This window comes from Hordeum vulgare, chromosome 7H (genome assembly GCF_904849725.1).
Source record: "Hordeum vulgare subsp. vulgare chromosome 7H, MorexV3_pseudomolecules_assembly, whole genome shotgun sequence".
NCBI classification, from domain to species: domain Eukaryota; kingdom Viridiplantae; phylum Streptophyta; class Magnoliopsida; order Poales; family Poaceae; genus Hordeum; species Hordeum vulgare.
In genome coordinates this window covers 43,316,612-43,332,864 of record NC_058524.1, presented here as the reverse complement: position 1 = coordinate 43,332,864, position 16,253 = coordinate 43,316,612, and the positions used below count along the sequence as shown (strand labels likewise).

Below are 16,253 nucleotides of genomic sequence, written 5' to 3'. Positions count from 1 at the left end.
AGCCTAACTTTGGGGTGTGAACAAGGTATCTAAGAATATGCTTAACCGCCGTATGATGGCTTTCCCTAGGGGAAGCTTGAAATCTAGCACATATGACTACACTTAACATGATGTCCGGTCTAGATGCGCAAAGATAAAGTAGCGAACCAATCATGGAGCGGTAAGTAGATGGGTCAAAAGGAATACCGTTGGTGTCTTCATTTAGAACTACGTCTGTGGCCATGGGTGTCTTCATAGGTTTAGCATTTGTCATATCAAATTTTTCAGGAATGTCCTTGAGATACTTAGTTTGAGACAAGAAAATCCCGTCTTGAAATTGTTGTATTTGAAACCCAAGAAAGAACTTCAAGTCCGTGTTGAGTGACATCTCAAAGGTCTTGGTCATGGAGGCCGCAAACTTCTTGCATAGATGGATGTTAGGAGAATCAAAAATGATGTCATCTACATAGATTTGGCATAAGATCAAATCACCATTTCCCCTCTTAGTAAAAAGAGAGGGATCGATCACCCCCACCACAAAGCCATCATCGAGTAGGAACTTCTTAAGATGATCGTACCAAGCACATGGTGCTTGTTTGAGGCCATACAGAGCCTTGTGAAGTTTGTATACATGGTCTTTGTGGTGAGGGTCAACAAACCCAGGTAGTTGTGATACATATACCTCTTCTTGTAGAGGACCGTTAAGAAAATCACTTTTCACATCCATTTGATGCAAAGTAAAACCATTGAAAGCAACATAGGCCAATAAAATGCGAATGGACTGAAGACGAGCAACAGGGACGAAAGTTTCACCAAAGTCCAAACCTTCAACTTGGGAGTACCCCTGTGCTACTAACCTTGCCTTGTTGCGTAGGACAGTCCCATTCTCATCTTCCTTGTTCTTGAAAATCCATTTAGTTCCAATGACATTATGTTCCTCAGTTGGTCGTTCTACCAATGACCATACTTCGTTGCATGTAAAACTGTTTAACTCCTCTTGCGTAGCAAGGAGCCAGTCATTGTCACACAATGCATCCTGAACCCTGTGTGGCACGGTACTAGAGACAAACGAAAAGTGAGCACAAAAGTTTGTTAATTGTTTACGAGTCACTCTACCTTCCGACACGCCGTGAGGATTTGATCAATATCAACACGACCGGCCACACGTGGAATGATGGAGGTCAGGGTTTCATGAGGTTCGACTTTGTTTCCATCATCAACGTCCTCAACATATGGATCATTTATGTGCGGAGGAAGATATTCCTCTTCGCGTTGCACCTGTTGAGGTTCATCATCAAACATACCCATACTTTGGTCTAGCTCTTGAAGATCAACTTGTTCTTGAGTGTGATTAGGGTGAGAGACATGTTCTCCCACTTGATCCTCAACAACTGGCATGATGTGTGTGCTAGTATCTTGTGGAGGTACGGGCAGTGAACTGTCTTGAGGATGAGAAATACTCTCATCATCTTCATCATCATCATGGGGTCTTTGTTCCATGGGAATAAGTGCACCTACACCCATGTTTAAGATATCTTGTGGGGAGTCTTCTTCACCTGCATCATTTAGATCAACTTGCTCCCCATGGAAGCGGTTAAATTCATCAAACGTCACGTCACAGGTTTCTATAACACATCCAGTGGATTTGTTGTAGACTCTGTAGGCGTGAGAGTTTGACCCATAGCCAACAAAAATCCCTTCAGTTGTTTTGGATTGAAATTTTCCTAACTGTTCCCGTTTGTTGAGGATGAAACACTTGCATCCAAACACACGAAAGTACTTAACATTGGGCTTGTTACCAGTTAGGAGCTCATATGGAGTCTTCTCCAATATTGATCGAAGGAAGAGCCGGTTTGATGCATGGCATGCTGTGTTGACGGCCTCAGCCCAAAAACTATGTGGTGACTTGTATTCGTCTAACATGGACCTTGCCATTTCCACAAGTGTCCGGTTCTTCCTCTCTGCCACACCATTTTGCTGAGGGGTGTAAGGTGCGGAGTACTGATGTTCAATTCCCTCATCACCAATAAATTCTTCTAGGGTGTAGTTCTTGAACTCAGAGCCATTATCACTTCTTACTGCCTTGATGTCCTTGTCAAACTTCCGCTGGGCTTGTTTGGCAAAATCAATGAAGGTGATCTTCGTCTCGTCCTTGGACTTGAGAAAGAACACCCATGTATATCTTGAGTAATCATCAACAATGACTAGGCCATACTTTTTACCTCCGAGACTTGCCCATGAAGGAGGCCCAAATAGATCCACATGAAGGAGCTCTAATGGCCTCGAAGTGGATACAATGTTCTTGGGTGGATGCTTTGATTGATGTTGTTTTCCAGCTATGCATGCACTGCACACAAGATCTTTCTTAAAAGATACATTTGTTAGTCCAAGGATGTGATTGCCGTTTAAGAGATTTTGAAGATTTTTCATGCCAACATGGGCGAGCCGGCGATGCCACAGCCATCCCATGTCGGTCTTGGCCATTAGACAAGTTGTATGGAAGGTGCTCTCTTTCGAGAAATCAACCGTGTAAAGGTTGCCATCCAACTCTCCAACAAAGGCCACTTCGAGAGTGTCTCTCTTAAAGACTTTCACATCCGTTAGTCCAAATAATGTGTCATAATCGACGGAAGCCAATTGGCAAACTGAAAGTAAATGATATTGAAGAGATTGGACAAGCATGACATTTGCAATAGACATGTCATTAGTGATTGCCACCTTGCCCAACCCAATTACCTGCCCTTTCGACCCTCCACCAAATACAATGCTCATGTATGGTCGAATGGCTTGCATAAAGTCATAGAGCAAGTTACTATCTCCGGTCATATGATTGGTGCATCCACTGTCGATCACCCATTTGGCTCCTCCGGATAAAATAGCCTGTAACGAATTAAGACTTGGTTTGAGGTACCCATTTCGTCATGGGGCCTTTCACATTAGTTACAAGAGTCTTAGGGACCCAAATAGCATAGAATCGGAATGCATTACGGGGACCAACGAATTTAGCATAAACCTCTCCTTTCTTTGATTTGTGTAGTACATAGGATGGAGGCATGAATTAGGTTGTCTTGTTGTGAGTAGGCGAGCCCCTAGTGGCCGACCCACTCACAACCTTACCTTTCTCCTTGTGTCCCTCTCGTACAAATATTTCTTTAAGCGGAGTGGTACACTTGAGAGGAGATGCACTTTTCTTGGCGGTGCTTGGGTTGAACCCAAGCCCTTCCTTGGCAAGACCTCCATTGTGCCGACTTAAGATCTCATTGAGAGTCTTTTGTCCTTGTGCACATGTCATGAGACCTCTGTCTAGCTGTGTCTTTAGCGAACAGTTTTCCTCAAGGATAGATGTCAGTTCACTACTAGAGTTAGTAGTGCAGGTATCAACATTAATAATAGGTGAGGAGTAGGCCTTAGCTAAAATGTCAAGATAAGTAACCTTGAGTGCCTCAAAGCTCTTTGTAAGAACAGTGAGTTTCTCTTCCTTGTCTTTGAGAGACAAGGATAGACGCTCACAGTCCTTAGAAAGGGAAGCATGAGAGTTCACTAGTCGGTTTTTATCATTTAGTAACTCTTTGCACACAGATTCAGCCTTTTTCAAGGAGGCAAGATCATTAGTATGTTTATCAAGGTTTTCACCTACTTTTGAGCATAATGCATCATTTTGTGCTTCCTCATACAGGACTTTCTGCTCAAGGATCTCATTTCTTTCCTTCTCCTCAGTGATGAGGGTTTCGAGTTCCTTGATGGTATTGGTGTGCTTACTCACCATTTCCATAAGTATGCGAAACATAGTGAGCTTATTTCCTTTAAGAGAGCACATAAATTTGTTTATTTTAGCAAACATGGGATGATCTAAATCATTATCCTCATAGTGATCTTCCGCATCAAGATACTCATCAGATGGGGTAGAATCTAGACTGAAAGAGTTTAACCGTGGAGTTACCTTAACCTTATCATGGGAGCTTTGGTCTTCCTCATCTCCCATGGCAGTCTTTGCCATCAAACACTTGTGAGCGTTGCCCTTGTAGTCCTTCATATAGTTGTAGTGAACAACATCACCACTTTTATTGACTAGCCTCAAGGTGTTTTGTGTATCCTGAGCTACTCCGGCAACCCCACCAACATCTTCTGGATCTGATTCTTCTTGTGCAACCATTGCTCTTCCATCTGTCCTCTTGAGCTTGGAGTTCATAGGGTTTGGCAACTTCTTCTTTACAAAGGTCTTTGGAAACCTTGGTTTGTCTTCTCTCTTCTCATAAGGGCAGTCATTGGAGAAGTGGTTGGTTTCCTCACAGTTGTAGCATTTCCTTACCTTCTTCTTTGGGAATCTTCCCTTGAATTTTCCTGCACTGAACTTCTTTACAAAGAGAGAAATGTCCTCATAAGATGGGCTTTCATCAGAGTCAACATCATCACCATCTTCGCAGTCATCATCACCCTCTTCTTCTTCACTTTCTTCTTCGTCACATTCATGCTTGGCTTTCAAAGCAAGATTGATCTTTGATGTTGAAGTGCCATGCATGGCAAGGTTCTTTGTTGCATTCGCCTTTGACTCTTCAAATAATTGGAAAGTGGATATGATGTCATCGGGAGTCATTTCTTTGAACCCATGGTGCTGCCTCATGTACCATACCATTTGATGGTGATATGGAGCAAGAGCATGAAGTAACTTGTCCACGAGAAATCTCTTGGTCAGATTGAAACCATCTTGCGTCTTGTCACAGTCACATGACTCAATGTCTGCGGCGAGAGTCATGAGCCGTTCTAGTAGTTGCTTGGGAGATTCACCCTTTTCCATACAGAAATTCTGTAATTTCCCCTTGGCAATTTCATATTGAGCAAGCCGAAGAGTGGAGATACCAGTCTTGGTCCTTATAATGCTATTCCACAGTTCCTTGGCACTTGTGATGTGAATGTAAGGTCTCCGTTGTTTGTCATTCATTCCTTTTCTTATGCACATGATCGCAGTGTCATTGAGATGCTTGTCATAAGTTTCTCTGGGAGTGAGGCACCTTGGATCTACAGGATTGTACCCATGCTCGAGGATGTCCAACATCTCATCATTGGCGTACCTAAGATGATCCTGCATACCAACTCTCCAGAAAGCAAAATCGGAATTGTCATCAAGCAAGGGAGGTTTTCCTCCAGGATTGTACTTAGGTTTCTCAATTTGAGATCTAGCATAAAGCCATGGAACACTGGTTTGGTTCCTTTCCGGAGGTTGTTGGCTAAATGAAGTACCGTGCACATGTGGCCCTGAGGTCCTCGGGGACGTGGTTGTCCCCGTGGTTAGTGATGCCAGTCTCATTTGGACCATGGCCTCAAGATAAGCATCATGCTCCTCCTTTTGCTTGGCAAGGGCCCGTTCCAGGTCCTCAGAGGTGAAAGACTTGACTTCCGTGGAAGTCCCGTCCCTCTGCACTAGAGCTACCGTAGCTGGAACCCCGTCCATCTCGCTCTAGGGCGGTTAAGCCACAAGAATAGAGCACGAGGATCTGATACCAATTGAAAAGGATCGAGATGGACCTAGAGGGGGGGGGGGTGAATAGGTACAATTCCAAATTTTAATAATTACTTAGCAATTTTAGGCAAAAGTGCGGAATATGAGTGTAGGCCTAATAATTGCTATGACAAGGAGTAAGCTATTTAGAGTGAAGTAAGACAAGCGGTAAACAATAATCAAATACAAGTACGTAATAAGGATTAACACAAGTAGAGAGTTAGGGTTAGGAATAACCGAAACTCCAAGAGAGACAAGGATGTATCCCGATGTTCACTTCCTTGGAGGGAAGCTACGTCACCGTTAGAGGGGCGGATGTTACCACGAAGGCACACCAACGCCATGAAGGCTCACCCTATTCTCCCTTTGAGATAACTCCACGAAGGCGTTTCTCAACCACTAGTGGTAAGCCTTGAGGTGGCTTCCAAACCTTCACAAACTTTCCGGGGGGAAATCACAATGGTTTGATTCCTCTCCGAAGACTCCTACCGCCTAGGAGTCTCCAACCTCCAAGAGTAATGAGATCACGGGGATTGCTCAAAACTTGCTCAAATCACAAATCACTTTGGTGGGAAGGAGGAGAGGGAGACGATCTATCTTTTGATTGGAACAACACTCAAAGGGACTCACAAATGCTCTTGGGATCTAAGGTTTGGTGTAGACAAGAGTGAGTGAGAAGAAATGTGTTCTTGGATGTATTCTAGCTGTGTTGAACACCCACTCACCAAGTGGGTGAGGGGTATATATAGTGGGGAGTGTAAAACAGCCGTTGGGGACACTTTAAGTCACACACGGTCCGGACGTCCGGCAGTTCTCGGAAGTCCGGGCGTCCGCAAGGGGTCGGACGTCCGACAGGGGTCGGTTGTCCGAGGCTGTAGCTATGACTGGAAACACTGTGAATTTGAACAACGACCGGACGTCCGGAGAAGGCCGGAAATCCGAGTTATTCGACTCAACTTCTTCTGGTGGGAGGTTCCGGATTTCCGAACGAGGACGGACGTTCGGCCCTCGGACGTCCGGAGGGAGCCGGCAATCCGAGTTATAGAGCTGATGTTCTTCTGGTGCAGGGCTCCGGATTTCCGAAGCTGGTCGGACGTCCGGCCCTCGGATGTCTGGAGGGAGCCGGAATTCCGAGTTATATGACTCAAATACTTCTGGTGGAGGGCTCCGGATTTCCGAAGCCTGCCGGTCGTCTGGCCCTCGGACGTCCGGAGGGAGCCGGAAGTTCGAGGCAATAGACCTGTTTTGAGATATGAACAGAGTAGAGAATATGTGGTATTGGGTAGGATAGTGAAGATGTGGTATGAACAAGTTCATCGCAAAACCTCTGATCCCCTCTTAATAGTGCGGCATCCCTATACTCAATAATAGTAAACTCAAAAGGATAGTCTACATCATCTTTTCTCAATCCCGAGCCTTCTTGAAATATAAATCCCGATCTTCTCAGACCACCTTTGGCACATAATTCTCAATCTACTAAAGTACTTGCCATCCTGAGATACACTCAACAAATAGGATTAGTTTCCTATGTATGTGTTGTCATTAACACCAAAAGTCGATTAGGGGCATAGCATGCACTTTCACCGTGGGATAATACACTGCCTTTAGAATCCTAGCACTTAGTGTCGCAGGCCCCTCTAACAACCTCCATGCTTGTCTTGCCAAGAGTGATAAGTTGAACAACTCAATGTCCTTGAAACCAAGACCACCAAGGGATTCTGGGTAAGTGCAAACGTCCCATGAGACCCAACATGGCTTCCTTTTTCCCCTCTTGCTCCCTCACCAAAATTGACGAATCATCGAAGTTATGTTCTCACAAATGCCACGAGGTAACCTGAAGTATGCCATCGAAAAACTGGTATTGCTTGAGAAACAACCTTTATCAGAACCTCTTTCCCACCATACGAAAGCATCTTCTCCATCCATCCTTTAATCTTCTTCCAAACTCTGTCCCGCGGGTACTTAAAAGTCCCCTTGCTTTCCTGTCCCACATCGGTTGGCAAACCTAAATACCTCTCACATAGTTCTTCCTTGTGCACATCCAACGGCATTTTAATGGATTCTCTAACAGTTTGAGGGCACCCTTTACTGAAAATGATTGAGGACTTTGCATTGTTAACTTTCTGGCCAGAAGCATTGCAATAGGTAGTCAACAGCTTTGATACCACCTTCGTCCCTTCAACACTCACTTTCAAAAGCAGCATGCTATCATCTGCAAAGAGTTGGTCGTTAACAACCAGAGCTGTCGGCGCCACCTTCACTCCCACAAAGTGCGATGATTGAGGTTTATATTTCAAGAGGCACGAGAGGCCCTCTGCTGCAATCAAAAAGACATAAGGGGTGATTGGATTTCCCTGTCTAATACCCCTGGTTGGTTTGAATTGGTCCACTTTCTCTCCATTGAATAAAATTGAGAATGATACACACTTTATCATGCCCATCACAATATGAACCCAAGGTTTAGCAAAACCCAACTTGAGCATAATTGCCTCAAGATATGCCCATTCAACCCTGTCATAAGCTTTCATCATATCCAGTTTTAGCGCAGAATGACTATTCGACTTTGCTCTGTTCTTCTTCATAAAATGTAGACATTCATAGGCACTAATGATATGGTCTGTAATCAGCCTTCTCGGAACAAAAGAAGATTGTTCCTCCGAAATAATCTCATGCAATATAAGCTTCAGCCTATTCGCCACCACCTTTGAAGCAATTTTGTACAAATCATTGCAAAGACTGATTGGTATGAACTGAGAGAGTAAGGTTTGGTTCATTACCTTTGGGATTAGCACCAAAAAGGTGTCATTGATGCACTCTGCGTTGTCTTCCCCCTTGATGATCTGCAAAACTGAATTTTTAATTTCTTCCCCACACACATCCCAATGCCACCGATAAAAGTGTGCGGGAAATCCATTCGGACTAGGAGATTTTGTAGGAAATATTTGAAACAACGCCACTTTTACCTCATCACTAGAATAAGGAGCACATGTTGGAGCACAACCTCCATGTTTGTTACCCCCTCAGAGGTGTACGAATTTTGGTAAAAATCTGAGACCAAAACCTTCCAACCAACCGGGTCCTCCACCGAAATGCCCACCGCATTGGAGAGTGATTTAATCATGTTTTTCTTCCTCCTCATGCTTGCCCACATATGGAAGAATTTAGTGTTTTATCCCCCGCCGACAACCAGTCAATCCTGGATCGTTGGCGCCATAGAACCTTTTCACATTGATACATCTCAATCAGTTTCTCATGTATCTTCTGATCGGTACGACTAGGGCCCGAGCGCGACGGATCTGCCCTCATCAACGTCAGCTGAGATTTTAGCTTTTTTATTTCAACCCTAACTGACCCGAAAGTGGTTTTGTCCTAGAATTGGAGGTTTTGGACCAGAGCATGAAGCTTCTGTTTGGTTTCCTCCAAACACAGGCTGGATTGTGCAGATGCCCAGGCCTCCTTAATCTCATTCTTCAGGTCTTCATGTGACTCCCAAGCCACCTCGTATCGGAGGATCTTGGTTGTAGGTCTCATAACATTTACAACTCCATTCAGCTCAAGGAGAAGAGGAGAGTGGTGAGGCGTAGCCGCCTCCAAATGTTTCACACCCACATTAGGAAATAGGGTCATCCATTCCGCCGATGCAAGCGCGCGATCTAGCCGAACTCTGGTATAAGATCCTCCCACCACTTTCTTCTCGAAAGTCCAGAACCTTCCTGTTAAACCCATGTCCATGAGCATACAGACGTCGACGGCCTCTAGAAAGGCTTGAACTTGAGCGTTGCTTAGTTGTCCAACACCCTCATGTTCTTCTGGATGAAGAACTTCATTAAAATCACCAATACAAAGCCAAGGGAGATTACTTGACCCACTTATGTTCTTCAACGTATCCCAAGTGTCGAAGATGAGTTTGGGCTTCCCCATAGACCACAGTCATTCTCCATGGATCCCATCCCGGATCAAGAACTTTCACGTCAATGTGGTAGACTGAATACCCCATAATATTTATAATTATTGAATTTTTCCAAAACAAACCAATGCCACCGCGTCTTCCCACACTATCAATAGCAAAAGCTTTATCAAAACCAATAGAACTCGCTAAACTTTCTACTCTAGCCTTGTCAATGTGTGTTTCTAAAATACAAAGCATAGTAGGGGCATAAATCTTCGCTAGATCGCGAAGTTCGCGAACTGTCGAGGCCTTGCCTGCGGCTTAGCAGTTCCAACACAGGTAATTCATTGTGCCCGGCGGTACTCCTCGGAGGAGCCCGCCGATAGCGCAATATTTTGTCGAGCTGATGTGTCTCCAACATTCAGACCTTTCTTCGGCCGTTTCTTGTCCTTGCGAGGTGAAACATAGACCGGTGGAAGAGGTGGGACTCCTATCGATTCTCTGTCTGCAGCACCCAACTCCCCCCCACTGGTTATAGGAGTGGCGGTGCTGGACGAACCCATTTTGTATCTATCCTGCAATCCTATTTTGCTGCTACTTTTAGCATCCAAATCATGGGTGGTTTCAGCTGTTTGATCAACAGCAGAGGCATGCCCCGAACCTTTCGAAGCATCCCCTTAAGCTGCACCCCCTCTCGCCACGCCTTCCTTGCCTCTGGCCTCCTCGTCACCATGGTCAGGACCGAAATCCATGTCCTCAGCTGCAGGTGCCTTAGGCTCATCGGCATGTCCTCGGCCTCTAGCTGATGCTCGACCTGAGTTAGCGCCTCGACCTCCACCCCTGCCACCACGGGATGGGAATCTGCCTCCAGATTTTGAAGAAAACTGCATCTCTTGCCTCTGAGCAATCATCCATACTCCCCACTTTTTATCCTCCTCCTTGCAGACCCCATTGCCGCATTCCTCAAAACCGTGTCCCATCAGCCCACAAACCTTATAGAAGAAAGGAATCTTCTTGTACTTGACAACAAGAATCCGGGTGCCCTCCCCTACCACTGTTAGCGGTATGAAACGGGTAAGGGGCTTGGTCGTAAGAACTTTCGCACGCACCCTCACATAATCTCCCTCATTGAAGAGGCTAGGATGCATTTGAACCTCTCGCACTTTGCCAATCCTACGAGCTAGCTGATAAACAACTGTCTCCCGGCGATACAGGTCTGGTATCTTATGAATCTGAGCCCACACGTAGAGACCATCGAGAGCGATTGTTCTAGGGTCAGTTTTGCAATTGTAGTCCTCCATTATGACCTCGAGACCTTTGAAGAGCCATGGACCTCCATGCACTTCCTTCTTCCAATCCCCTAGGCAGAAAAATTGAAAGATGAACAAGTTTTCTCTAGCCTCCCTAAAATTTGGCGTGCGAGCCAAGCTCCACATGAACTTCATGTTTTCCAAGAACGCTGTACGGCTGAAGTATGGATCCGTGGTAACTCTCGCAATGGCCATCCATCTAGCTTCTGCTGCGAAGGCTTGCGCGTCCTTTTCCTCGATGACTACCTCATCCAGTTTCTCCTCTATGAGTTCCATATTCTTCAGCATACCCTCCAGATTGATTTCTTTCTCATTACCCTTGCCCGAGGAAGAACCTCCCGGGGCTTCCATAGCAGAACTTTCCCCAGCGAGGGCGAAGAACAACCCCGCGTCACCTCTTGCGAGTAGACGGCTTGGTAAAGATCAGCTACGGTAGTCCCCGACGGTGATCTTGAGAATCGCCCGAGGCGTCGCTAAACCCTAAACGAGAGGGTAGTCCTTCCCTGCCGCCTCCTCTGTCCGTATGTTTACATGTGGGTTGATGCGGATGTCGATTTTGTTGGGGTGCCTTCTTAGTCGGTTGGGTGGAGCGAGCGGCGGATGCCTGGGTGGGGTGTGCTCATGGCCGGGTTTTGGTGATTTCGGGCTGTTGGAGTCGGATGTCCGTCCAGACACTCCCCAACCCGTCTCTTGCTTTGCCGCCGTGCTGAGTGATTCAGGATGTTTGGACTTCGCCTAGTCCAAAGTAGAGTTGGTTCCGCGATGGAGGCCTAAAGAGTGTCTGAACCATCCGGCCCGGACATTTGAGGTTGGAGTAGTGGGGGTCCGTGTTTGAGATGGTTTAATGGAGGACACGACACATGCATGTGGGTGGCAATCTTCAGAAATGATGAAATTGAGTTATGATTTAGTTACTCTATTTCACCACTTCAGAGTTAAAAAAGATAATCGGAAGATATAACGGTTTAACTAATGAAACAAGTGTATAACCGTGTAGGTTTGGAATCCAAAAAAAGGGCAACATGAGTAGTGGGAACCGATTAAGGACATGAATGTCCTAGCACCGCGGAAGATTGTTTGAAAGTGGAATGATCAGGTCATTGCATCAGAGACCAGAATATTTATATCCGGTTTGGTACCAGCTGTGTAACCCTGGTGGACCTGATCAAAGCATGGTGCTTTTTCTCTCATTGAAAAGGCACGGTGCAATGTATATATACAGACACGGATCCATGTATGGTCTTCTCTTGCGGACGTGTGTGTCACCTAGCAAGTAGCAACACAAATAATCCCTTGATAAAAGGAAGAGAAACGGCAACACGCAGACAAATTCGTCTGAACTGTTCTTGTTGTACCTCTTTCGGCTTGTTCTTGTTCCTTGCTGCTATATATACATGCAGGGAGAAACGATCGAGGGAACACTACTCTTCTCGGCGCCAGACATGGATTCCAGAACAGCGATCTGCAGTGCCGCTCTGCTGCTGCTGGCGACGCTGCTGCCTCTTTCAGCTAGCGCGTCGAGCAAGGTGAGATCCACGCCCCTCGGTTCCTCTTCTCGCAACATTTAGCTTAGGTTCTTTCCAATCTTTTTTACTAAGAACATTTTTTGTTGGAATTTCAGCTCTACATTGTGTATATGGGGGAGAAGAAGCACGACGACCCGTCGGTGGTCATCGCGTCCCACCTTGACGTGCTAACATCTGTTTTTGGGAGGTACTACTGGATAAGAGTTCATGCCGCATAGCGGGTGTATTATTAGCACGAAACGGTCCTGATTTGCTCACCTCTCTTTTTTGTTTTACTTACAACAGCAAGGATGAAGCCATGAGGTCGGTAGTTTACAGTTACAAGCATGGATTTTCTGGGTTCGCGGCGATGCTCACTAAATCTCAAGCCATGGCAATCGCAAGTAAGTAATCGTCAATCCTTTTTCTTTTAGAAAAAACAGGGATAAACCTCTGACCGCAGCATTGCAGTGCACACATCCATATTCATATTTGTTTAAAGTATGAATAGCAATTGTCAATAATCCTGAGGTTGCATCAGCTTCCTATCTTTATATTAACTTGCCTGATCGACATAAACTAATGGACATACTCTGAATGTAGAACTTCCTGAAGTTGTCACTGTGAAGCCCAATATTTTTCACAAAATGCACACAACTCGGAGCTGGGATTTCCTTGGCCTTGACTATAATCAACCGCCACAACAAACGGGGCTGCTCAAAAGAGCAAAGTATGGTGAAGATGTCATTGTCGGTGTGATCGATTCAGGTTCGTAATCCCATCCTTAAGCTTAAATCGAAAACATGAGAAATCCCAAGACCAGGAACCAACTAACCCTATGGATGTGCATGCTTCTTTATAGGCATATGGCCAGAATCACGAAGTTTTGATGACAACGGCTATGGCCCCGTGCCGGCACGGTGGAAAGGAAAATGCCATAGTGGCGAGAAGTTCAATGCCACTAACTGCAATAGAAAGATCATTGGTGCGAGGTGGTATGGCCGTGGCATCAGTGCCAAGTCACTAAAGAGAGACTATAAGTCGCCTAGAGACCTCAACGGCCATGGCACACACGTCGCCTCAACTATCGCCGGAGGAGAAGTGCAGGGCGTGAGCTACGGAGGCCTAGGCATGGGTGTGGCGCGTGGTGGGGCACCACGTGCGCGGCTCGGTATCTACAAGGTGTGCTGGATTGATGAAGGTTGCCCTGATGCGGCGGTCCTTGCTGCCATTGACGATGCCATACATGACGGAGTTGATGTCTTGTCGCTCTCGCTTGGAGGGTTTGGACCAGAGTACTCCGGGACATTGCATGCTGTGCAAAGAGGGATCTCTGTCGTGTTCGCCGGAGGGAATGATGGCCCTGTGCCGCAGACGGTGATAAACACCGTGCCATGGGTTACCACGGTGGCTGCTAGCACGATTGACCGGTCTTTCCCGACCTTGATATCACTTGGGAACAATGAAAAGCTGGTGGTACGTACAAACTATTTTCCTCTTTTGTTTATAAGTATGTAAACTATTTTCTAATTTTTGCCACTTTTTAGGAAACATATAATAGGAAAGCATTATCTCCTTGCCTATTCTCAAGCTCAGCTCAAATCCCATGAAAAATATTAATGGACAAAAGGAAAACAGGTGCAAAATCTATAGTTAAAATAAGGTGGCATGGATATGATTGCTCAAGTTAGCTTTGCCTTATAGTGTGCATGAACTTACACATATAGTTTTTCTGAGTAATAAACTTTTGACAATCTGACCACGGAAAGGACGTTCAAACCAACCCATAGAAAAAAAATACTAAATCTTTATCCAAAGTAGAAATACCAAATGGTCAGCTTTTCCTTGAAGCTTACCTTAACAATTAATTCAATATATACTATATACGATGCATTACTGGTTCTCCACCAAACGTATAGAGTATCATGTGGCTTCCCTTAATGAACTTGTCATTTAATTTGTGACTGATTTCAAATGCAGGGGCAATCTCTAAACTACAATGCAGCTATGAAAAGAAGAGGCTTCCAGGCCCTTGCTTACGTGGGGAGGTAATGAAAGAAAACCAGTCTCTTGTTGACATTTGATCCATTATAGTAAATGCCGTGCTTTAGGAGGAAACCATGTTCAATTTCAAAACTTTTTGAGCAGCTGCAACCCGGAATCACTCGCCTTGGGCAATGTCACGGGCAAAACTGTCCTCTGTTATGCACCAGAAGAGGCGTCCCGGTGGTCGCCCCAGCTAATACTCCCTTATGCCATCAATTATACTATCCAGGCCGGTGCAAAGGGTCTCATCTTTGCACAGTACACCTCCAACAATCTCGACAGCCTGGTCGGGTGTGAGGGATTTATGCCTTGCGCACTGGTGGATTTCGAGATCGCAAATCGAATTTACTCCTATTGGGACATGGCCGAGTAAGAATTTATGGAATTGTTTGAAACTATTAGTGTGAACATATTTTAACAGTCAGTGTGCCATCTCCTTATCCAAGAAATAATTCATGTTTATCTCATGTGTCTAGCAAACCGGTGGTGAAGGTGTCTCCGGCTGTAAGCGTTGTTGGAAATGGGGTTTTGTCGCCGAGGGTCGCCTCCTTCTCGTCGAGAGGTCCAAGCCTATTGTACCCCGGCATACTCAAGGTGTATATCATTATCAACTTATTAACTCAATAAAAACAGTTTATTTGCTTCACTTTTTGTTTGCTATCAGGCCTATGTATTTTTTCAGAATTAAAGACTTGCACACCTAATTCATGATACAAATTAATGTTTTAACAGCCCGACATTACTGCTCCTGGTGTCAATATCTTGGCGGCGGTGCGCGGCTCCTACGTGTTCTATTCTGGGACATCAATGGCGTGCCCACATGTCTCAGCAGTGACCGCGATGCTCAAGTCGGTTCACCCTCAATGGTCACCTGCCATGATCAAGTCGGCCATCGTCACCACAGGTAGTAAAGTAGAAATACCAAAAATATGTCAAAATAACTCATTTGAATATATGATTAACTTGATTGTTACTTGGCATTGGTTGAAGCATCCGTGACCGATCGTTTTGGCATGCCAATCCAAGCAGAAGCGGTCCCAAGGAAACCAGCCGACCCCTTCGACTTTGGTGGTGGACACATTGACCCTGATAGAGCTGTTGACCCTGGCTTGGTTTACGACGTTGATGCAAGGGAGTACAACAAGTTTTTCAACTGCACCCTTGGATATTTAGGCGGTTGTGGGTCCTACTACCTCAATCTCAACCTCCCGTCAATTGCCGTGCCAGACCTCAAGGACCATGTCATGCTTCGGCGCACCGTGACTAACGTTGGGCCGACAGAAGCAACATATCATTTAGTGGTTGAATCTCCAGCGGGGATAGATGTGTTCGTAGAGCCATATGTGCTCAATTTCACCGAAAGCAGTAGTAAAAGTGCAACGTTTATGGTGACATTCACAACAAGGCAGAGAGTACAAGGAGGATACACTTTCGGGAGCTTGACATGGTCAGATGGAAGTACCCACTCAGTGAGAATTCCTATTGCGGTACGGACTGTGATACAAGACTTTGTTGCAGATACATCTTAAGATCAGATCTAGGTATTATACACATTCTTTATGTATTCATGTGGTTGGCATAAGAAAATGTAGAAGAAACACGTCAAAATTTTACATTATCACGGTAAATGTTATACTGGAATAAAATAAGATTCTTTGGTATGGGAAGGTTTATTCACAAACTTTTACAAAAAAATGAATTAATGAGAAAATCTCGGATCATATCAATCATCGACATGAAAGAGACTAAAGGACAACGAGGGTTCAAATCTCCCGAACCTTTCTTTCTAGATGAAAATGTTTCTAAACTCGAAATGAAAAGAAATAAACACGACCAAATTTTCTTACCTGGGCAAATACACTGAATTCATGAATGGCTGCTAATGTCCAAAATGCTCATGTTAGTACGCTGAAGTTAATTTAGGTTTACGTTGTTATCGAAGTTTGCCCGATTTCCTTTGTGATATCACGATCTTTATGCCTCATGTTTCTTGGGTCCAAACTTCAAGATCCATATTTCCGCGCTTG

General features: G+C 45.1%; 1 protein-coding gene across 1 annotated transcript; it reads left to right on the top strand.

The window, feature by feature from the left end:
- Positions 1–12,100: 12,100 nt before the first annotated feature.
- On the top strand, positions 12,101–15,797 carry LOC123407178 (subtilisin-like protease SBT3.8). Its single transcript, XM_045100256.1, has 10 exons — positions 12,101–12,201; positions 12,297–12,388; positions 12,487–12,584; positions 12,784–12,948; positions 13,043–13,656; positions 14,161–14,228; positions 14,329–14,595; positions 14,703–14,820; positions 14,959–15,130; positions 15,217–15,797. The coding sequence occupies exons 1-10, from the start codon at positions 12,118–12,120 to the stop codon at positions 15,753–15,755; spliced, it is 2,217 nt and encodes a 738-aa protein (XP_044956191.1). The 5' UTR covers positions 12,101–12,117; the 3' UTR covers positions 15,756–15,797.
- Positions 15,798–16,253: the final 456 nt, after the last annotated feature.